Source organism: Brienomyrus brachyistius, chromosome 16 (assembly GCF_023856365.1).
Source record: "Brienomyrus brachyistius isolate T26 chromosome 16, BBRACH_0.4, whole genome shotgun sequence".
Classification (NCBI taxonomy): domain Eukaryota; kingdom Metazoa; phylum Chordata; class Actinopteri; order Osteoglossiformes; family Mormyridae; genus Brienomyrus; species Brienomyrus brachyistius.
In genome coordinates, this window is record NC_064548.1 from 6136268 (window position 1) to 6161315 (window position 25048).

Genomic DNA, 25048 nt, shown 5'->3' on the forward strand with positions numbered 1-25048 from the left:
TACTTGTAGTATTACAGAAAAAAACGCAGTAAAGATAAGTAAATCTTTGATCATTCATTTTCAACAACATCAACTATAACAATATACATGCCTCGATGATTAGCGATGTTGCCTCACATCTCTGGGACCAGCGTTGAAGTCTGATTTCATGTGTGTGGAGTTTGCATGTTCTCCCCATGTCATTGTAGGGATTCCCCCAGGTATTCCTTCCAGTCGAAAAACATTACTAGGTGAATTGGACTTACCAACATTCAGAATGGTGAGTTTCACCCCTGCCCGGTGATGGGTTGGTGCCCCATCCTGGGTTATTACCTGCCTGTAGCTTCTGGGACAGGCTGTGGATCCTCTGAACAGGACAGGCAGCTATAGAAAATGGATGAATAAGAAGACGATGAAACACTCACTATTTCAGACAGGAACCTTTAAACAATGAATATCTATGATTTGTTTTCTTTACTTAGAGTGCAAAGACACAATTCTGTAAGCCCGCTGGTCCTATTCAGTACCTACAGAATACAATTTTTAAAGAGGATTTACTTTAGGCAAGCCTCTAAAATGCGTCCCTATCAAACTGTGTTAAATGAAATAAATATACACCACCTGCATGCACACCTCTTGATGGAGACTGAGCTACGGGAAGTGTCAAAAAATGTGCCTTCAAAGAAATATGTCCAGGGCAGGGAAGGACATGACCGGCAGAAGAAGATAACTCACATGAGGAAGCCACTGCGTCACGGACGGCAGCTCTTCACGCTTGCCTATGGGAAAGATATCTCAGAAGCTGGAGCCGGTGTATCAGCTGCTGGTTAACCGTGATGGACAGCATGCAGCGATCTATTGGCTGTAGGCTTTGTAAATTCCATTCACCGTAACCCAATGGCAAAGGGAGAAAGAGAAGGAGAGAGAGAGCGGCTGTGAAGAGCCTCGGTGTTTCCTCCCTATTCCCCAGTTGCGTCTCTCTCTCTCTCTCTCTCTCTCTCTCTCTCTCTCTCTCTCTCATGCTCGCTCGCTTTCTCTCTCGCACACACATACACATTCACTCTATCTCTCTCTATCTCTTTCCCTCACGTATGAAGGCAAAAAGATTCCCTACAATTTGCAGGTCCTCTGCAGCAAATTTTGCGAACTCCTCAAATGCATGCAGCGGAAAAGCTACAAAAAAGCATCTTTTTAATTTCTGAAATAGCACCTTGGCTGTATCCGTGTTCATTTGGACTGTGAGATTACATTTTTTGCAGGACAGGACACGGAGTTTAGGTTTTTTCCCCCGTATATCCATTTACCCCTTTCCCTGAAGTCCGAAATAGGAAAACGACTCATGGTACATAGATCTGGTAAGTGGCGTTCTCTAAATGTAATTTGGAATATGTTTTAAGATTTATGATGCATACATTACTATGCCAGCAATTATTCACCAAGGGGATCGAGTCCGCATTGTGCAGAAAGTGCGTGCAATTGGGTTTCCAGTGATGTGCGTTAGTACGAACAAGCGTAATGAAGTAAGCAATCCTAAATTACACCTTCACAATCACACACCTATGTTAGACGTTTCACGAAATAGCAGTAATGGAAAATCAAAGGAATTGTTGAATGAACAATTTAACTGCCTGAATACCATAATACATAGATTGACCTAATTCATTCAAATACGAAATGTGCACTTTAACTACGTGTGTGTGTGTGACTGTGTGTGTGTGTATATATATATATATGTGTGTGTGTGTGTGTGTGTCTATATATATGTGTGTGTGTGTGTGTGTGTGTGTGTGTGTGTGTGTGAGAGAGAGAGAGAGAGAGAGAGAGAGAGAGAGAGAGAGAAAGAGAGAGAGAGACTGATTTCTAATTTTTTGTCGGGCAAGACAATTTAAAATTTGAAAATTTTATGATTTTAATTTTGTAATTTTGATCCATCAAATCCTGCACTAATGAAAATAGTAAGATGGACGATAAAGCCTATGCCTGCGTAGCGGCGGGAGTAGAAGTCGTGGTAAAGTAGCTTACTTTGGTCTTTCTGCCCCAGATGAAACGACATGAAGGACAGAGCTTGGTCATTAGATTGCATCCAGTGTTTTAATAATTTTATATAATTTAATAAAACAGAAATGCACATTTATGAATGGATAAAAAAAATGAAAAAGAAAAGAAAAAAGATCAACGGTATAATTACACAAGCATCATTCACAAGCACAAACGCACGCAGACGCGGCACAGCTGCCTTTCCTAGAGTGTTATATAATGGGGTCAGACTGAAACGCAAAGAATTCTGAATCCTGCTTTTAAGAATCCTATACGTTTACTTAGCCTGTTTATCCTTTTAATTTTTATTGCAGTTATTTTGCCACCAATGTGTAATTAACGCTATGAGGCAATTTATGATGAACTCGACTTGCAAAATCAACATCACGCCACAAGGTGGCAGTGTGGACAGTTATTCTTTTCAAGGTCCTTGTAAAAGATTAACGTGTTAAACACGATCTCTAGAAATTTCACCCCTGCAATGTGCATGTCGGTAAACGGTGCGTTTGATTTGATGTTTTTCACTTAATAAGCCAATTTAATCAAACAATACTGCCAAGACTGAAAATAAAAAATGATATATTTCTAATTCAACGGCAGTAGTGTGCTTTGGGTAAACTTTTAATTTGTGGCATTAAAAAAGAGGAAATGTTTTTTGGGACAATTTTCGAATATATATCCTTTAGTCAGTGGTTGAAAAATTCACCTTGACGTTATTCAGGCATTTACAAAGAGTTACGGAACATTTTAAATTTAAAAAGATTTAACTTAATTAAAAGTTAAATGTATTTTATGTTTATGCAATTCCTAAAATTAATTATACAAAAATTTAAAGAGATATACGTGCTACTCTGGTAATAATATTTAATATCATACTATGACATCACACATTCTTAAATAACATGGATTTTACTGTATATTAAACATATCAATTCATCAGTAAATTACAGCTGGAAATCATATTTCTCTTCTTATGCTCTACTACTACTACTAATAATAATAATAGTTAATATTATCACCATCATAATTTTGGATGATAATTATGAAGATGAAGATCATTGTAATGCTCACTACAGTCATGTATTGGATAAGTGACTGGAGCACGAATGGATGGATCTAATATTATCATTGCTGTTCTTAATGACAACATTATTATCAAATAATAAATTCCAAAAAGATTTATCAATATACTCTTTAATCTTATTTTCATCTATACAGTATGATATTGCTTTAACAGTACTAAGGCACCCTTCAATTCACAGGTTTGAAAACAAAGACATGTTTATATTATGTTGTGAGTCTTTAATATAAAAATATTTTTATAGATATATACACCGATAGGTCTTGAATGCAGAAAAAAGGTCTTTTAGTTTCAATCCCCTTTACCTTCTCCTATGAGCTCCATAAACAAACCAATGAATAAGTAATTGCCCATTGGGCACAGTGATCAATATTTTTCTCTTTAGTCTGGTTAAAAAAGTGTGGGGCAGAGCTCAGCTAATGCGAACTCAAATGCTGTTTGTCGAGCGCTTATGATTCCAGCCTTGCGGTCCCCATGTCTGCCAGAGGACTTGTTTACTCAGCCCTGTCACCTTTTAATAGATCTGTCCACTGTTAATTCTCAAGTTCCGGTGTCCCCACCGAGCAGGCCATGTTATGAATGGGAAATATTATCATAATGGGTATGATTCCTTTATTCTCTTGCTTTTGTTGTTTGTTATGAAAATTCTAAATTGTTTTCCACACACACGGTTGGGCAGAGGATTGAAGAAAATTTCCCTTTCAAGTTCAGTTTGCTTTCACCAAACCCTCTCTTTTATTTTGGTCAACTGCAGAGTTCTGTGTGCAGTGATGATAATTATTAAAAGCCAGTTTTAATAACCCTATGTTAATTAAAACACACGTGAATGATTTCTGCTATCACACATAGCAGATTACTGTTTCTGGGGTTGCCGCGATTCATCCTTCCCCATCTGCTGTGAAAGGATGTATTTTCATTAACATATGAGGTCTTCAGCATTCAGGTCTTACATACATCTCTCTGGCAGCTCTGGAACGGAGCAATGGTACTCTGCCCTTGATAATTACCAGGCATAAATCTTATAAATTGTATATGGGATGTATGCAGACAAGCGCTGAACATCTTATGTTTTGGTGCTATATCAGAGTTGTACCTACATGAATGGCGAAACTAAATTGCAGCATCACTGAGATAGATAGATAGATAGATAGATAGATAGATAGATAGATAGATAGATAGATAGATAGATAGATAGATAGTGAATATGAAATAGTATGATTTTTTTTAGAAACGGCAAAGGCATCTGTTTTTAAGCCAGCTAATGAAGATGTCACCTCCTTGGACAGTGTAGCACATGGTAATGCAGCACAGTTCAAGTGATGGTGATGGACTCTTGACTCACCGAGCATTTGCTTATGCAATAAAGCTGTCAGTTCCCACTACTTAAAAAATATGAAAACTAATTAATCAGCTTTTTAGAATTATCCAACTGTGCCTGAATTCCCGCTGACCACTCTGCATTCATCAGGGGTGCTGAGGAAAATGAACATTTCCCTTGAAAATTAAATTGCACGCAGAAATCTTTATGCCAGTTGGTTTATTACTGCATGTAGAAATGTTTCCAACGTACAAATTGACTATTCATCAAATTAATTTGCTAAAATCATTCTGAATGCGTACTTTACTTTTTAATGTACATATGTTATTTTGGTTACCCCTTTTCTGTATAAATATAAATACTATAAAATATAGTAGTAAATACTATACTATAAAATAAAGTTCAACCTTCAAATCTTAATGGGTCACTATGCCAGCACAAAATATAAACTTTACCCTTAAGCAAACACAATCTTGAGTAAAGCCATTGGGATGGATGGACAGTATGCAAAGTCAACCATGTTTTCTAGAACAGTATTTACACAGAGGGAGCTAGTTATTTCTTCCTTAACACTTTCAGTATTTCTTTGAAATGTTATAATTGACATTATTGAGTTGGTGCCGAGAATGCAGTAATTTTTTGCTTTAATAATTCTTAAGCTTGCTTTGTAAATATTTATTCAAATTTGATTGCACTGTATTTAAGCAAGGGTCTCATGGTGGGTAGTACTGTGGCCGTACAAAGTGGGTTGAGTTGCCACCCCCAGCTCTGTGGGTGAATAGGTGTCTCCAGATTGCCTTTAGAGTGGGAGTAAATGCCCTGTGATTGGCTGGCATCCTGCACAAGGTAGCCAATCATGTGCCAAGCACTTCTGAGGACGTGGGGCCATTGTGATGAAATAAGCAGTATGGGAGATGGATGGATGGATGAATGGTTTAAATGAATGTTTAATAGATTAGTTGTCATTTTCATAAAGAGAGGTTTTTATCAAGGAGATGAAAGGTAAAAAAAAAAAGTATTATTAGCAGTATGTGTTTGGACATTTGTGAGCAATGTTGTTCATTGGAAAATTAAAATCAGAGTTTCCTGTGTGGCATATGTCACTTTGGGAAACCAGCCTTGGAATGAGCTGGGAACTCTTCGGCTTACATTTCCACTGTTCCCAAGCCATACTTTATGGTCACCTACAGTATGGCCAGCACATGCAGCAGTTAAGGACCTAAAACCGAAAGTTTGCTAGTTCATAGGATGGACCTTCCAGACAGATTGCCTAAATCTGATCCTACTTGATAAACAGTTGGCCAAGTCACTGAATAAGGTTTGGTAGTGTGTATAAAAGTCTTTGCCAAGTAACCAGATGTCATACTACAGCAAGAATTAGGTCATCTATGGTTATGATTTGACAATTAGAGAGAAGAGCCTTCTCGTTTGGCTCTCATCGGAGGCGGTCGCACTTCTTACCCTCTCCCTCCCCTTATCTTCCCTGCTTCGCTCCTCTCGTCTCGTCTAGTCTACTGTCTTATACTGTGTCTGTGAAGAGACTCTCTCAGCCCTGCTCTCCAAACTACGAAAAATTATGGATTTGATCAGCTGGTCTCTCAACGCAATTGACACCATCTTCTCGACGAGAAGCCTAGGGTCGGGGGAACCTGACTGTCCTGCAGGAACGTACGCAGCGGGCTACACGATGGACGGATGGGAGCGGTGGAGGGTCGTGTGCCTGGCAGCTCTTTCCGTGGAGGACATTGAAGACATTTACTTATTCGGAACCATGATTACAGGTATTATGCTGATTGGATTAGGCATTGCCCTGGTTTATCAAAGATTGAAGAAGACGGTGACAGCCTCTCAAAGCCCCACTAGGCTGGCCGGAATGATTGATGGAGTGGGCAGAGCTGTTAGCACTCAGACTGTGCAGATGGATCGCAAACTGGATAACATCGTGGAGAAGCTAACAGCTTTGCAAAAATTATTGGATGGCGGAGATCAGCGTGGACATTAGAGGAGCTGGAAATTTCAGCTCCCCGCATGGAAACCCAAACAACCTTATTCTATCAAGTATTTGGCTCCCCCATATCAGCACTGGCCTTGGCCAAGGCTGCTGCTGGAACTAACAACTCCCCCAGAAGAACAAGGCAGTGAGACTCTCTTGCATTCCTCTCCCCCAATCCCAAGGACTTACCCTCACCCCATCCCACGCCTCCGCCGCTTCATACCCCCAGCGTGAACAGGCGGGTCTGACCAGCGCCGTTTCTATGGCAGCAGGACCGGATGGCTGTCTGTCTCTGCTGGGTCACCTCCACACCCCCTTCCGCTACCCGTTGCAAGTCGTGTCATTTTTATGTAAGGTGTAGTGCCCATGTGCTTATGTTGCTGAGGTGTTTTTTTCGGTTCCCACAATGTACTCCCTACTGGAGTGCATTCTGGGGGGTGTTTTTTTATTCTCCTCCTCTCCCACCATGTTATCTTGTTTCTATTCTTCTCACTTCCCCTGTCTCCCGGCCGGTCTTCCCCCTACTGTGATGTCTGTGTATATGTAAGGTCGGTTGATGGCCTGCTCTTCACCGGTACTTGTGACTGGTGCCATGGTATATTGCATCAGCAATAAAGGGTTCCGATGATGATGATGAAAAAAAAAAAAAAAAGATATGGGGTCAGACAGCTTAATGATAAAGCTATAGCAATTTTAAAATCAGAAGTGTCACTACAGATTTATGAAGGGGGGGGGGGGGGGTAAGCCTTTATTAGGGGCGGTCTGTTGGAAATGGCCCATATTATTCAAACTATTTAGTGTAAGACCCCTAAAATGGGCCTAACAAGAAAGACCCCTAAAATGGGCCTGATTAAAATTATGGTTTTTAGAGATTCTGAAAAGTGGATAAAAATAAAGCGGCAACATAGATGTGTATCATATTTTCACTGGGATTGGGAGGAGTTTGATTAGAGTCTGAGCAAAGTCATAAACCGGGTCTGATTTAAGGTTGATAGCAAAGCTGTCCTTCTGCTATGAAGGGCAGGAAGCTGTCAGTCAGTGACGCGGGGGAGACTTGGCAGAGCTGCGAATACTGAGTCATACAAAGGACTAGAAATATTAAAAGCAATGCAAAACAAGGAAAAAGTATTATGTTTTTGTTCATATAGGTTTTTATATTATGGCATTATAACGGTATTTCCTGTATTTGTAATTAATTTTTAGCCAGGATTGAGCTGTGATCAAATTTGATAATGTTATACAGGCAACACAGGTTATCTTGAATGAAAGGAGCTTGACACGAGCTGTTAACCTCCGGCAGCCCTTGTGCCGGTTAAAAACAGCAGACATATCTGAATGGCATCTGAATAGGAGCAAAACTCAATCCTCAGCCTGCAGAAGAACAAAAAAGCCAATAGCACATAAAAAGCTGATAGCACATTTGAAAAGTACCGGACCTAACATGAACCCCTGGGGTACGCCCTGTGTGAAACTGCATATATATTCTGCTTGATTGCCATAATAAACAGCTTGACTTAACCAATATCCAAATGTACACTTTTATTATATTTACTCCCACCCATGCATTTTTATTATATCTTGCACTCATAAGTTCATAAAGTTAGCTGAAAAAAAAATCAAATTAATGTACATTAAAGTACAGGAAAAAGTGTGATAATAGTCTAACAGTAAGTGTTTTGGTAGTGGGATGATGTTTCTATGACTCTACTGAAACTGTCTTTAAGACAGTATAACTGATCCTTACTTCTTAAAGAGAAAAACAGAAGTTTCCTTAAAGACGGGCTTACTGAATGCTCTGGAAGCTCTAGTTTGAATATCTCAGTATCTCACATTAGTTTATACCTTATATCTCATCAAAGCCATCATTTGTATATGTGTAATATAATGATAATGTAACAGGAATAGTTCCCTTGAGTAACAATATGATAAATTCAAAGAGCTCGATATGATCTTTTTATGGGAAATGAATCACTATAATAGGGAAGAATTCATAGTTAAAATGTTCTGGTTTTGAAATGTCCCTGGCCTAAGGCTTCAGGTTTTTTGTTTCAGTTTATACCGAAGTTAAGATTAAAATTAAAATTCCCCTTTTTACATTTGTTATGTGACATTTACTCCCAACTAACACTTTGAAAAGCCCTAGCACAGAACTATTTACGATATGTTTTATGAATATTAACACAGAAAAGCCTGTATAAATAGTGGTCCTCATAAACGTCACCCCATATGTCAAGTTATTGTGATCCCTATACAGGTTAATTTTGTGTGCTACCATATAATAATAATAATAATAATAAAAAGAAGAATTGACATGAAGTAGTAAGTATGACTTGTTGCCCTTTTAGTCAGCATCTGAATGTAAAGATTTAAATTATTAAAACTCAATTTGAATGATGTAATGTTTCATTTAGTTAAATGTATTTAATGAATTCTTAAATAATGTTTATAGTGATTGATAATGAGATTACATTGAGTGGTTTGCTTATAATGTACTGAAAAGCACGAAAAAATAATGTTTTCAGTATATACAGTATAAGCATAGGCATGTAATCATCTAGCAGCATTTCATGGGTAAGGGGACGTGTCATTCACCAATATAATTAGCTGGGAGAGAGCTGTGAATCTTTACATGCTATGACTCCGAGAGGAATGACCTCTTTGGAAAATGGCTGAGCCAAAACCTTGACACGATGCATATAAATTATAAATTATAAAAATAAACCCTATGTCTGCTGCATAGACTTGTTTTCTCTTTTCCCCATGAGGGCAAAACATGATGAAAGCAAACTTTTTCTTACAAGCATAAATGGTCTTATATTCCACTAATCCAATACTTCCACCAACTGCTCTGGGTACAGCTGTTGCTGCGATAACATGACGCATTGCACTTCATAGCTGTATAAATCAATGGTGTTCAGCCTAACAGCCTGAACCTGCGGCAGCCATTTCTCAGAGCACCTCTGTTAATGCAGGAAAGCATTAATAAATGACTACTGAACTGATAGTCCAATTTACAGAAGTGTCATTGATCACGGAAGCAAAGGAGCACCATAAACAGGTTCAGAAATGAATCCTTTGGGGACAATGAGTGGATGAATGAATGAGTCAGGCTGTATTACTACAAGCTATCAAGTCAATGTATAAAAAGACATTGTATATAATTACAAAAATTAATTTTCAATTATGAAAATTAGGAAAATATTATAATGCTACAAATCTTTTTTTTCATGCAAGGTGATTGCTTTGAAAAGTTTAAATGAATTTGTTTGAAATAATTTTATTTAATATAACTGAGTAACTGAAAATAGCCTAACATGACTAATCGCTCAGAGAAAGAAGAACTGATAGCTTAAGCTTAATCTATCTGGTTTTAGTTGACCCTGAGGACATAGTGATAAATAGGCTTTACGTGATCTCAGGGAATTTTATACCTTTCATATTTTATGAAATATGAACTTCAATGACTCTAGAAATTGTACCATACTTACCATTTAGTTAACATTTGCTCAAATACAAGGTTTTGTGTCAGAAAGAGTGCAACTGTAATATCCAAACCTGGCAAAGGTTCAATAAGATGCTCAAGTGTTCCAGGACATTTTATAGTGTGTAGATTTGGTTGGACGGGTTATGGGGTAGCTTAGGATGATAAAAAATAATGCAATGCCAAGGAATGCTCAGAGCACTGCAAAATTTAGCAAACCCTCTGATAAATGTATCAGGTATTGATTTGCTTCCTGCATATATTATGTGAAATACTGCATGCTTGTGATGTTCTAAAACATACATTATTAGTTGTTAATTGAAAGCCTGCTCTTTCTTCCCTCACAGTTTTTTTCAGCTAGCTGGAATCCATTCAGGGAAGTAATACACAACAAAGAAAAATCTTCACCCCCCACTCTGAAGTGCCGAGACAAGGCTCCCACCAAGACCTTCCTGGAATGGGGAGTTCTGAGCAGGCATATATTATTGCTGGGCGATTTTTCTGTTTGTCCAACATTGTTGGGTGAGATCGCGTGTTTGTGCTGTGGCACAAGCATATCATAACCCAGTTTGGCTACAGTGGACCATGGCAAGACCCCGGGGAATTGTATGGCTACCATTCATCTTCACCCCCATCCACGTAATTCTGAATGTAGATCTGCTTTTCTGGATTGCTGTTCTGGCTGTGAGATTTACTGCCATCAACTGCCAACAGTCCCAATATTCCATAGTCACTACAAATTATGGGAAATTACGGGGATTAAAAATGCCTTTGCCTAATGAAATCCTGGGGCCAGTGGAACATTACCTGGGAATCCCGTATGCCTCCCCCCCAATTGGGGAACGCAGGTTCCAGCCTCCTGAACCCCCCTCTTCTTGGTCTGGCATCCGCAATGCCACTCAGTTTGCTCCTGTCTGTCCACAATACCTTGAAGACAGATTTTTGCTCAATGACATGTTGCCAGTCTGGTTTACTGCCAATTTGGATACAGTGGTGACCTACGTGCAGGACCAAAGTGAAGACTGTCTTTACTTAAACATCTACGTTCCCACGGAAGATGGTAAGTCACTTTATTAGAGTCAATTCATTATTATATATATATATATATATATATATATATATATATATATATATATATATATATATATATATATATATATATATATAATTTTTTTTATGTTTCATCATCATCCGAATGAATTCCCATTGGAGTACATCCAATATAAAATAATACTTTGGTTGTATATGTTATAAAAAAGGCTTTATATGATATTGAAACAAACATTTATGTTAATGATTAGACAGTTGTGTGACTTTTGCAAAAATTCTTGGTCAATTGTGGTGGGGGGGGATGTGCAATGTAATTAAAAATAATACAAAGAGAGCAAGTAAAACACAATAACAGTTCTTCATGTGCAGAAATCCAGTAAAGATACTGAGCAAAAAGGAATACTAATGATTTATGGGTACATTTACTCTCCATTTATGGTTTATCAGCATAGTAATGTATGGAGATATGAAGATACAAGGCTTCAAATCCCAAGGTGAACGGGTTCATCGCAAGCCACCAATCACAGATAGGTTCCATTCTCATTGCATTGGTCATTTTTGCTCATTGGGTTAGATGGTAGTGATTGACTTTGTATGGTGATCCCAATGAAATTTCTCAGCATTGTATCTGCTGCTATCTTAGGAACATCATTAGCATTCTCACCATCAAATATGACACAGTTATCCATGCCTTGGGAGGCGTTAGAGTGTCTTATGCAGCTAAGGCATGTTGTGTCTTTTGCCCCACAGAGAAATCAACATCGAGAACATCAGCAACATGATTCCGGGTTTTATGTTGCAAATCAATATGATATTCCCTTGCACACCACAAACAGCATACAATAGAAAAAAAAAGTGAATTATTTGCGATGGAACATTGTCTAGGACAGAAAGGGATTGTGTATACAAACAATGAGGTCAAACTCTTAAATGAAAATACTAAAATATGATACACTAGCATTTGTAAATCAAAAATGGATCCTGCAGATCTGAACAGAAAGTATTAATGGCATATCAGATTCTTGCTGAATGTTATTTTCACACAAAATGTACAGTATGCCTGTTGTATGATGCTTTATCACTAATAACTTATTCTACACTTTTCTAACCTCATTAAGTATAGAACGCTCTTTTGAATTAACGATAAACTAAAGTCACATAGGCTACACAGAGGCATTAGTGATCATTAAGAAAATCATTAATAAAACAACACATACTGTATAATACATAATCATGATACAATGCCTCTATAATGCAAGTATAATGCTCAATGAAACAACAGTATTACGTACAAGATTCTTACGTTTAGAAATACAAAAAATATATTAAAATCCATGTCTTAATGAGACAATTTCTTATCACCATTATCACAAAAATACCTAGTACTACCTTTCAGAACATTCCCTGAAACTAATGAATAAAAAAGAACGATAATGATTAAAGCATGTACATATTTAGAAAGTCTACCAAGTATGTAGTGAATATAATAGATGCTGTGTCTATGCATCCATCTACAAAGTATAATAGTCGCTATATTTAAACATTAAGCGAAAATAATAATCTCATTTTGATTGTGGATCTTTCTACTGCATTAATGAATTCTAGTAAGTTTTCTGTATTCTTATCCACAGAGTCTGGAATTCAGAGCCTAATCTGACCAAACTCTGATCTGTATTTCAAAAGAAAACAGAGAGCTTTTATCATTGTGTTCACCCCCAATGAATATCCGAAAAGTTCATCATGCTCTGGAGGGTTTGATTACTGTGCTGCAAGCCCGAAATTATGAATTCCAGGTGGAACAGATGTGCTGCAAGCCTCAAGCAAGGCAAATCAGTTGCTTAAGTTAAATCCCAGCTACATAAGTGGGCCAGGGGACTAAAAATGAACGAAACACATCATAATCCTCTAAATATGATGCAAGTAATAAATATCTGAACAGAAATAATCGGGACAATTCTATGAGTTAATTAAGGGAATCATCTGACAAAGGAAGGTGAATAGATTAATGAAACACATGAAGATAATATCATGATCTGAACACCAGCACAAAGCCTTGGTCTAATTCAGTCCAATGCTGCCATGTTTAACTGTAGCTGTCCTATTGCATATTTCATTTAAGCTCAGTTACAATGTTTACTGGAATGCTCTGTGGCCTTATATTAATTGCTAAACTAATCATGGGTGGCTCCATGGTTTACATATACACAAAATTTACATATAAAAGTCCCCCTTTATATCCATCCATCCATTTTCCAAACCGCTTATCCTACTGGGTCGCGGGGGGTCCGGAGCCTATCCCGGAAGCAATGGGCATGAGGCAGCCCCCTTTATATGTAGCTATATAATTACCAAAATATTTAAGAGATCTTGTTCAATTTCAAATTCAAAATGGAAATTCCCCAATTTAAAAGAGGAGCCATTAACAACAATCAACCATTTCCCTCAATATATTTAGTATAATAATATTTTTGTCATTTTTCAAGTCCTGTAAATGAACTCTTCCACACCTAAATCTAAATAATATTTAGGAAACAAAAAGCAAAATACTTGTCAAATATAAAAGAAGTTGCAGCAACTTAAGATCATTATACTGTAAGTGGACTAGCAATCAAACTAATCATAATACATCAATATTAAATCAACTACCATGAAGGAATTTCACCATACACAAGGATCTACTAACAGTGCTGTAATGCAGTGCATATTCAACCTTATCGCAAAATTGAAAATACGCTGATTTGAATATTGTCAGAGCTGTGGCAATTGCACCTAGTTATTAATTACATAGGGTCAATGTATATAATTTTAAAAAAAAGACATATAAAATATTGCCAGCAATGGATTGGTTCCTCATCCTGGGTTACTCTCTGCTTTCCTTGCGCAGGATCCCTGTACACCTGCATAAGATAAAGGGCTATAGAAAAGCAATGGATGGATAAAATAATGCGCAATAAATGATGGATGGCATCTTAAGGTGCAAGAGGACATGTCATCCACCATACAAACATCCATACCTATGTGGATTACTGTGTGAATGTATATGGACATATATTTATCTATTTATCTATACATTTACCTGTGTTTGCATGAATACATATGTACATTGTCTTGTTCAATAACATTCCATGTCATTTAAATAGCATCCATGCAGATGGTCCTAATCAATTAGTTGTCAATACATTTGATTTGTTGTGTCTATCAAAAAGAAACTCAAAGAGTCATGGCAAATATTCATTGCTGTCTGCTGTCTGCTGGGGATTTGGATCGACATGGATCCTGAAGAGAGAAGGATGCGAACACAAAAATGCTGTGCAATGCTGTTCCGCAAAGACAGCCTTGTCAGAATCAGACTAAAAAGAGGATGTGTAAGGTGAATGCACTCAAGCGTTTGAATGTTTGCTCTGGGTTCAACTGTCAGCTGAACTGAACTGTACGTGTTGTATAGTTATACAATATTGTGCAAAAGTTTAGGCAGTAAAAGAAAATGTTTAAAGCTGTTTATCTGCATAGTAAATGTATATTTGCTTCGGAATAAACAAACAGAATTCAACATTACAATGTATGCAAATGAACAGTAACACAATGAAAAATAAGAATTTCTTGTGTTTGCCGAAAAGAATCTAGTATCTTGTCAGATGTTTATTAGAACATACTGTAGCTCCAGTTCCCAAACCTCTACTCAGCGGCACCCCAGCCATTACATGGATTTGCTAAATGTCACCACCAGCTCAGATAATTATTCAATGAAATTAGTTCATTAATTAGTTAAACAAGGTGTGCTAGTGGTCGCGCAAATCCTGGCGTGACTTTAGGACGAGGCTTCGTAATGGCTAAACTAACACACTTTGCCTGATACAGCTGTCTTTAGAGCAGCTAGTGCGGTCACCCCAGGCCCTGCCCTCTAGGGGGCCCAGCTTAAAAGGGAAACTAGCCTAGATAACTATGAGGCTAAATAACATTTAAGGCTAAATAAAGCAACATTTCATCTTAATTCGTTACTTTGGCTAAACATTAGGACTGTAAAGGTATGTATTCATTGTGAATAGTTTAGTAGGCCTACATCATTTTTGGTTCGATATGCATGATGGAAAGAATGAATACGTTTTTTGACATGGACGGAATTTAAATTCACAAGCATATGTAATTAGCAAATATGCTTTTTAGAATAACAGTGTTGTAAGATCATGTAGTGTCTATTTGTCGGTAAATTTTGAAAGTGCTAATTGCAAAAAAGAACCCAAAGAGATACATTAATACGCAAACATCGCCGTCTGCAGAGTTTCGTCCGCCATTTCTCTTTTTTTCGATAGCTCTCTTGGGATATTTGCATGAACGCAAGTTAAATGGCTGGCAGAGGGGTGACACTTCGCTTGGTCCAAAGAGGTGGAGTTGGACCTCAGCTGGGGTGTGGCTGGCCGTCGAGCTCCACCCATTTGGTTCTGCAGTGAGCACTGTTTGGCTCCGGTCCTGAATAAGTTAACTTGCCCGCAGCCCTCTGACTCCTCAGAGGTGGGCCTTTTGCCTGACATAATATCATAGATTTACACTGATATCCAGATCATTTAAACACTACTTTCTTTGACTGCCTAAGACTTTTGTACAGTACAGTATATCAGAAAATAAAATGCATGTCCATACAGTATGTTGTATTACCTCAATCATTCAAACGCTGCCTTCTTTTGATCAAACGATTATGATTCATCACGATCTCATCTGATGTCATCAGTAACAAGTTTTTTTCTTATCTTGGCTCAATCAGTATGGAGTGTCAGCAGTATAGATAAGATACTGTATTTGTCTAACTACATAGAGATCATGAATAGGTAACATGGATCACAGAATCATTCTTACATTAAACCACTTGTGAACTACTGCTAATTAATTGTTCTTTTTGAACTTTATATAGAGAAATTTTTATTTAAATATGGTGTCTAATTATCGTATATATTCCAAAGATTCTTGATATTTCCAGGTAATGAGAAATAATTGAGTAAATCATACCAAACATGTATACAGTCCTTACTATTTAAATTTTCTCTTCCTGTTGATCCTGGTAAACATAAGCCAGGAGAATGCCGAAAGGAAATCCACTATCAAAAACAATACAGTTTTAGACAAATTAACATGTGGGTTATTTTTGAATGATAATTTTTTTAAATTCCATCACAAGTACCCTTATGTGAATTTTTCTCGGTGATTGCAAACAATGTATTTTTTTCTTTTGTACATCATTTTTACCTTTTATAACAAAGATAGTGCCAATACTCAGCTGGATATTGAACATTTTTCTACCTGTGACTTTTTTTTTTTTTTACATCTAATGCATCTTTTAATGCATTTTTACATTTTTTGATAAAGCTGCTGTTTTTTTTTTTAAATCTGTTCCCCCCCTTGTCAATCGTAGGAGCCAGCTCAAAGAGTCGAGACGATGATATTACCAGTAATGATGATGACGGAGATGAAGGTATTTTTTTTTTACTGCAAAAAGCCTTGATCCTGCTGCATGAAAAAGAAAACAGACCCTTTTGAGTTTTTGTGAATATCATTTGTTTTTTTCCTCTTTTTCCCATTAAGTGCATAGTTGCGTGCACCTTTTTGAATCCTTATTTCAAACCGCTTCCTTCTTTGGAGAAATTAGCATTTAGATGCAGTGCTCCCATTTGACTGGTAAAGATTGTGGGACGCTGTGTGTGAAGTCAGCAACATAGAAAATGCTTTTCAGACCCAAATGCTTGCCTATATGGCAAGATGCAACCTGGGAACTGAAATTGTGCATGTTTCTAACCCTATAAGAGAAGTTAGGAATACTACCTTCGCTTTTATTTTATTTTTTTATATAATCTAATTAAGCATGAACACTAACCATTATTTATTAATAGACATTTTAATGAATGCATGAAAGTAATTCCTCATTGAAGAGCATTCAAGACTGATAATGAAAAATAACATTTGTATGTTTCAGGAATTTTACTGTCATCCTCTACTGGCCATACACTGGATTGCAAAAATAACAATAACATTTATAAAATCTTTTTTCCTTAGAAGGTTTTGTTAAATGCAAATTATGGAGCAGGAAATGACAGATACCCTGGTCTAAAAGCCAGCTCGTCACATACATGCACACGCTCCATGGGCAATTACGAACTCTGAATTCCACACACATGGAGTGGAGGAGGGACTGGAACCTACAACCCAAGCCACAGTTGCTCACTGAGCTGAATCATGACTCATATGTGTTTCCTTTCCTTTTCAAATTTTTTCGATTTTAATATTTTTTTCTGTGGTAACTATGGTCAGAACATGAAGTTGTACTTTAAAACCCAGTATTTTATATGTATTTGTAGCATGATCTATATAAGACTGTTTGTGGTATTCAGACCATTGTAGTTGCATTAATATGTAAAAACAGTAAAGTATGTTGGACATATTCATGAGCAGTCATTAGACATCGGCTGTTATAAATAAGAATTTTCAAAGAGACTTGGTAATTAAACTAATAAAGGTCGTGACATATTGATTATCGTTATTTTACATTAGTCAAATAAAAATGTTTAGTCATTGAATATTATATATAATTATTTTCTTCTTCTGAAATATAGTCCCTTTGGGTATTCTGGTGGGTAAAATCCTAACCCTATCTGTTGCATAATTAATTTGAAATACATATATTACAGTGGTATTCAAAATGTATTACATACATTTCAGTACAATCACTTTGCACTTAACTAAAAAATAATATTTCTTTAGCACATTGTCAACCATTTTTTACAAAAAAATACTGAGAGGAAACACTACAATGCAAATGAAGCGTCATAATTTTTTTTCCCAAGAGTATAGCATCGGTGTTCAGTTTTAGTAAACTAGTCACTTTATCCAATAGTGAAACACAGCATGTATTAACTATTAATATTAAAATTAAGATACTTAAGTAGATTTTAAATTTACTTTGTCTTCAAAGTCTTAAATATTGTGAAGGTTTCTGTCCAGGCTTTTGCAGAGTTCTGAGCGAAAACCCTATTTTAATAAATGAGTAATGAATGAATGCAAACCACATAGGAAGCCTTGGACATGTAAAATCCATAGTGCCTCACGTTTAATTGTCCCAGGCACCTCTGCTTTAGATACACAAAAAACTGCACTGGTGATGAATTGGCTCCCTTGAGGTTAAAACTAAGCAATACAGTTTGCTGCATCTCAGCAGTGCAGCAGCAAAGTGCCTCTCTCGTCATTTTTACATTTAGAGGCTTTAGAAGCGTTTTTGTAAAAACATAAATAAATAGTTAAACAAATAGTATATATACACGCACACACACATAGTGTAAAGATACGTTCCATGACCATCACCCCACTATTCCAGGGAGTATTTAAGAAGGGAAAAAGCAGTACTCATCTTCTGTGGTAAAGGTGTGTCGCATTGCGTGTTAAGAGAAAATAAATATTCTGTTGATGCCAGCTCGCAATTATGTATACTCAACACAATGAATTTATTTTTCAGTGTATTATTTAATACTATTTTCAATTTCAGCCGCTGTAGCAGGATTGAAATTCTGTGGAACAAAATTGTTTTCCTCTGCTATATAACTGCATTTGGAGCACATGTAATATCAGATAAACATTATAGTTTTTTTTTGTCCGATGATGCACATTTTATTTTTCCTTGTTGGTCATCTGCATAGGTTTATGACTGTTCTTATTTGCTGTCTAGTTTACTGTTTTGTGAGGTGGAATTTATTCACTTGGTAATAATGACTTACCTTTGCTTGTTCCAATCTGCAAATGACCTTCACACCTCATACTTTACTCGTATGCAGCTTGAAATGTGACCTTAAGCAAGTCTCACTAAGACCGTTCCTTTGGCAGTTAATAATAAAATTCTCTGTCTTCTTCCTCCAGCAGGCCCTCTTGGCTTGTTACTGAGAATACTGCCCACAAAGCAGTATCTCCCCCAAATTAACCTGGATTGCTTCCTTTGCCAGCCATGCTTATTTTTCCAGGAATAATAACATAGCATGGACTTCACTTAATCCAGGCTTCTTCAAGAGACAATGCTGTTTCCTGTAGCTGCTCATTTCCCAAAGTACCATACCCAGACCACTAAGTAAGATAGACCTGTAAGGTTTTCATTTTATCCTGTCAAATCAAGATTGTCTGCTGGAAATATTTGGCAGGTATTTATTATTAAGGCCGGGCTCTTTGCTGTAGGAGAAGGAAGATCTTGCAGACGGCTGTAACGTATTTAAAACTGAAACTAAAATCTCATACATCGACAGCAATATTGTGATGTTGAAATTTACCTGAAATGGTCACACCTCCAGTAGTAACAACTGGTCCTAGAATGAAAATGTCTTTATTAAAACAAATAAACAGCCAGGACTAAACAGGCAACGATAAATGAATGAATGAATGAATGAATGAATGAATTGGAAGGGCATGTTTTACGTGTTATTGTACTTTCATAATGTATTTGTTACAAATGATACTGTGCAAAAACCTACAAAAACCACCCAAAACCTACAGTTGTGTTGATTTGAAAAGTTTTCAATGAACAATATTTTATCTAACCCAAATTATGATAAGACGCTTAACTTTATTGGACACGGTGATTCTTTTTACATGAACTTCCTACATTCGTTTGCAGATATCCACGATGAGAATGGCTTGAAGCCCGTTATGGTCTACATTCATGGCGGATCCTACATGGAGGGCACGGGGAACATGATTGACGGCAGCATTCTGGCTAGCTATGGTAACGTCATTGTGGTTACTATTAACTACCGGCTAGGAGTTTTAGGTGAGTACATCTTTAATCCTCTAGACTTTTTCGTTTAGCTCCCTTTTAAAGAGACATCCCATGAAATCTTCTTTAATATATCGAAGCTTTTTTATGTGTAAGTTTAAAAATAATTATGGCTTCACTGTGTGAATGTCAGTCCAACATTTTAGTTTAATTAGCTTTTCAATTCAGTCCCTGAATGTAATATTTTTAATGGTTTTAATTATACAATAAAGAGCCAGAATAATATGCATCATTAATTTATGTGGCACTGTAGCTTCTCTTTAGAACGTTCAGTAATGTTCTATTTAATCTCATGAAATATGAACTGAAAGAGATGTGGTACTGTAGTTTGTACTGTCCCTGTTTGTGATTTAAATATAAACATTTATTATGTACAGTAGGGGCTTAAATTACTGTTGATTTTCTAGTACAGTATGGTAAAACTGAAAGTAAGAGAAGTGGTACTAATGAACTAAATATGTAACGTGCTTTATCTGCAACACTAAAATTTACTATATAATGTTCCTTATAGTTCTGAAAATGCTGCAGCCTTAATAACTTAAAGATCTTTTCTTCAATGAAAACTGAAATGAAATTTTTCTACAGAAGCAATACAATAAATAAATAAAAAATGGTGAATAAAATCAATAACAAAAGGTGTGCTATTCGTGACAAGTGTGTAGTCTGCTCTATGACTACTGCAATATATTTATAAAACTTAAGGTCAGAAAATTAAAATATTCTGTTTAGAAATTTAGAATAGGAAGTAGAGAGTAACTATACTATAAAAATATAATGTATAAATGTATAATAAATTCATGATTGCATTTTCCATATATTTGGGTTGTCTATAATAAGTCTTTTTAAAATTATCTGTTTGTTAAACTGAAAATAAATTTAAATGTACAGATAGCATTGAGCTGAAGATTGTGCAAAGCAGTTAATTGCTTGTATTTCTGAACGTATCTATCTATACTAGACGTACTTTAAATAACAAAGGTGTCTTTTAATAATCAAAACTAAAACTTACATCAGTACGCTACAAACTGACAAATTTAATGTATACAGCTCTATGGTCAATGTACAGTATTGGATTGTATACAGAACATGAGTGGCATGTGAGCCCATTAAAAACAGCTTTTGATAGATCCACAGAAAGTTCATTTGGTCATAAAACTTGACAGGAAAGACAGCAAAGAGAGAAAGAAAGGGTGGAGTGACTTATGTATGATGTGTCGGAGGTATTACTCTTGAAAAATCAATCACCTTACTTTACATGTTAAAGTCAAGTATGCGATAAACTCAGGGCCAATTTCATTATTGAGTCAATTTGGCCAGTATGAGCTACTTATAATATTTTTTCTGAATAACTGTGCAAACTAAAATGGATAAATTCTTAAAGTATTGATTGCACATGTTATTTATTACACAAGGACACATATTTGAGGGTATTTCAGGTCATTCTCAAAGTTCCTCTGTATATACGTTATAGGGATTACTCTTTTGCAACAGAAACCATTGAGAAATGGTTAAATACTGCTGAAGTAGAATTTGTTGTTGTGTTTTATTATTGTTTAGTATTGACTGTAGTTACTATAACAGTTAGGTAGTAAAAAAAATATTCTTTTACAATAATGAATAAAGTAGCATTCATGCTTACAGTATTATGACTGAGTATTATGTTTACACTCACTGGAAACTGGTGCAGAGGTTTGTATTTACACTGAATATATTTTTGCTTGCCATTTGTTACAGGCCTAGGTTGTCGGTACCTGCCTCTATATTTAGCCTTTCAGGCCAAGGGGAAAAAGTATTCAGGAATAGATTGTGCTGCAGAGGAAAAAGGTTCCTGCTAAACAAATGGTGTTTCTGTTCTCTGTCAGGTCACTGGCTGATGCTTTTGATGTTTCATGGCTTTTAGCTGCTCTCTATAACATGTCCAGTGCTACATTGTTAATCAATGGTCTCACAGTACTGTAGCATAGTGGTTTGTGCTCAATTAATGCACATTTGGTTCGATTATGTGATACAGAATGTGCAAAGCCTTATTCTATACAAAGGGACAAACTTTTGCAGAGGGCACGCTGGAAGATGTCATTGCACTTTTGCGGATTACCTTCTGCTGTGACACACAGCCACTTTTTAAAAAAATACTTCTACTAAATCACTGTGAAAAAACGTTCAGCTGAGATTTTCAGGTTAAGAACCATGTCAGCAGTGCTGGCAATTACACCGACAGAATGTGGTGCGGACGTTCAGGCTGGGTATACAGCCCATGCCTCTCAAAATTCAGCAAATTAATCTCTTCTGAGTAAAACAACGTGACTGTTAAAATTGTGCGAATAGATGGCTTTTCCAAGGGTGTCAGGAAAACAGGGCAGAGTTATGGAAAAATCAGCTTTATTAAGCCTGATCAAATAGCACACTCCAAAAAGCACATTCACATTGGCAGGTATTCTGCCTGTCAGACCTTGCCTGTTCAGCTGGCATGCTGGCTTTAGTGCAGGGCTAAACCAGAGAACAGGCCAGACGTCAAAAGCAGGAGCAGGCTAACAAAGGAAAATCACAGACCTACCTTAAAATGTATTTTTTTTGAGCTTTTGCTATTGTTGCTTCATGAGACGTTTTAGAAATATATATATATATATATATATATATATATATATATATATATATATATATATATATATATATATATACAGTACTGCATTGGGTTTGCATCCCAATGGGTTATTCATGCCTCATGCCCATTCCTGCAGGATAAGCTCTGGTGCATTAGTGGTTATGGAAAATGGATGGATGGATGGATGGATGGATGGATGGATGGTTATACATATTGTAATCAAAACACAATCTGAAAAGGTCACATCTTAACACACGGAGACTAAGGCTGGGCAATTCATCGAAAATTAATCAAAACATTTAGAACCTCTAATCGATGTAATCTTGCCCATGTCAGTTACTCAGTTTTTTTTTTTTAAATTCTGTTAATACTTTCATTTTAAAAATCTGTTAATATTTCCCCCAGTGTGTGTTCATGTACTGTCCCCTTAAAACGTACGACTGTATGTGCTGTCACACACACCGAGTCGACTAAGCAACTCCAGCTTGTACCAAAGGTGGCTTTAGTGAAGACGACACCAAACAAAAAGAGGTCAGTCATAAACACTGCGGAAAAACAGTTTCAGCTACCTAAGGTAATACCAGCAATCGGTTTTAGCACCCGCAGTATTTAAAATAGTTACAGTATGAACCGCTTATATGGATCAAAAAGCTTGGGACAGAATCATTCCCGTACAAATGCTGTGTAAATAATTTGCTATAATTATCAAGTGGTCTGCTTACAGTGTTAATTTTACACAACATATTTTTTCTTGCCTACTTTGCCTTGTCAAAAACGAGCCAAAGAAATGCAGTACCGAAACTACAACAAGGTATATTTTATGTAGAGTACTACACTGTGTTATAATATTTAAATTATACCCCATTCAGTAATTTAATTAGTAAAGTACTGTAATTTGAAAAGCGTTTGAAAGAGCTGTACTGCATTTTGAAAGAGTCAATAAAATTAAGTAAATAATTAATTATTATATAAATTAAATGCTGTCTATTTTATTACCTTACTGTCGTGTACTAAATATACAAATTTCAGCTAGATGGTAATCTGACTGATACATGAAGAAAAGAAAAAACGGTTATTATGATTATCCAGATATAGTGATCAATTTCACTCATACAAATGTGATCACTATACGCAGTTAATTTTCTGTGCAAGAAGTGCAAACTATTTATTTTCTACTCTTTTAGGAACTTGCTTTATACATCAAAACTAAAATGTGACCTTTTTAATAACATTTTCATTTTAAGCAATTTGTACTTTGATTTCATTTGTTACAAATATTCAATGAATATGTAAATAGTTCATTTGTGTGCTTCCTTCACTTATTTTAAAATTAGAAAGATATACAGTCTTTCATTAGAAAAAAAATCTCAGCTTTAATAGTTGAGCATGCAACTACAAAACTTGTCATTGAACTGAGGGCAAAAAACCAAACAATCATTCATTAATGGTAATCGCGGTAAAATGTTGAATTAATCCTGATATTGATTTGAAGTCATATCGCCCAGCCCTCCAGAGACTAATAAATGTAACGTTTGGATCACCACCTGTTGTAGGTTCTGATGTCGTTCTCACTGTTTTCAATTTCTTTGAAATTATGAATGTTCCTACATTGACTCTGAACGCAAACTCTCATAGGACAATATGCTGCTGAAAATGCTGTAGGGAAGTTGATGCAAGTCTATTGATTGATTTTCTGAAGCCTGTGAAATAAGGGAAGGATCATTAGGGTAGCCATGACAGATGGCTCGCAACCTCCTAGGAGTTTGACCTGATCATTGAATCTCTGGTTTTCTCAAGAGATAGCTTAGCAACAGAAGCCTAGAGCGTACACATCTGATAGTACTGTGCATTCTTTATGCTTAATCACCCTTGGCTGGTAGTTGGTACCCTATTTTAACACAAAAGGGATCAGGTTTTGATTTTTTTCTTTAATATGTTGTCTGATGGGATACATTTAAATATACTTAGGTTTAAAATTCTATATGTTTGTATATGCCTATAAGTTGTAGGTACATAAATTCAGTTATTTTCACAACACTGAATTCCTCCATGTTAATACAGTAATTAGGGATCCAAGCAGCGTAGCTGGATCGTTATTGTTTGTTAAAAAAAAGTGATTTTTATATTTTTGAAATAGTAACCATGACTATAAAGAATAAAAACACTTGCACACTTTTCCAAAAGCCACATTTAAAAAATGAAAATATGGTGTAAATTAGTAGTCTTGCACTTTCAGTGAAATGAGGATACTCCATCTGTTTTTACTGAATTATATATCTGTAAATATTAAAGGCATAAAATGGCAGAATCTTTTTAAGGATAATTTAAGGTGTGAAATTACTAATAATAATTTTGCATGTGCTGGAATGTATAGGATATTTTTATTTCAAAGAGCTGCAAAGATGAAAACAGTCCTGAACAGAAAAAAAATTGTTGCGTTGACTACATATATTTCGGTAATTTACGTTACACGAAATTTACAATTAAAACAAATCTGCTTCTCTGCATTTACCGTATGTCACTTACTGTACTACACATAGACAGTCATATCCAGAACACTGAGTTCTGTTCAAAATAACTTCAATAATTATATATACACACTGAATCATAGCTGCAAAATTTCTTCTAGGTTTGAGTGTGTGTGCCCAGTGATGGGTTGGTGCTCTGTCCTGGGTTGTTCTCTGCCTTGTGGTCGTAGCTTCTTGGATGG

At 36.2% G+C, this 25048-nt stretch overlaps 1 protein-coding gene across 2 annotated transcripts in view; it reads left to right on the forward strand.

Moving 5' to 3' along the window:
- The first annotated feature begins 1057 nt into the window (after positions 1–1057).
- The window catches only part of nlgn4xa (neuroligin 4 X-linked a), a 57508-nt gene continuing 33517 nt past the window's right edge, over positions 1058–25048 (forward strand). Inside the window, exons 1-4 of one of the 2 annotated variants that reach the window (XM_048977946.1) lie at positions 1058–1334; positions 10237–10949; positions 16344–16403; positions 19578–19730. In XM_048977946.1, coding sequence (XP_048833903.1) covers positions 10475–10949; positions 16344–16403; positions 19578–19730 — 688 coding nt within the window. In that variant the 5' untranslated portion in view covers positions 1058–1334; positions 10237–10474. The remainder of the gene's footprint in view (positions 1335–10236; positions 10950–16343; positions 16404–19577; positions 19731–25048) is intronic. The other variant, XM_048977947.1, reaches the window with a different exon arrangement.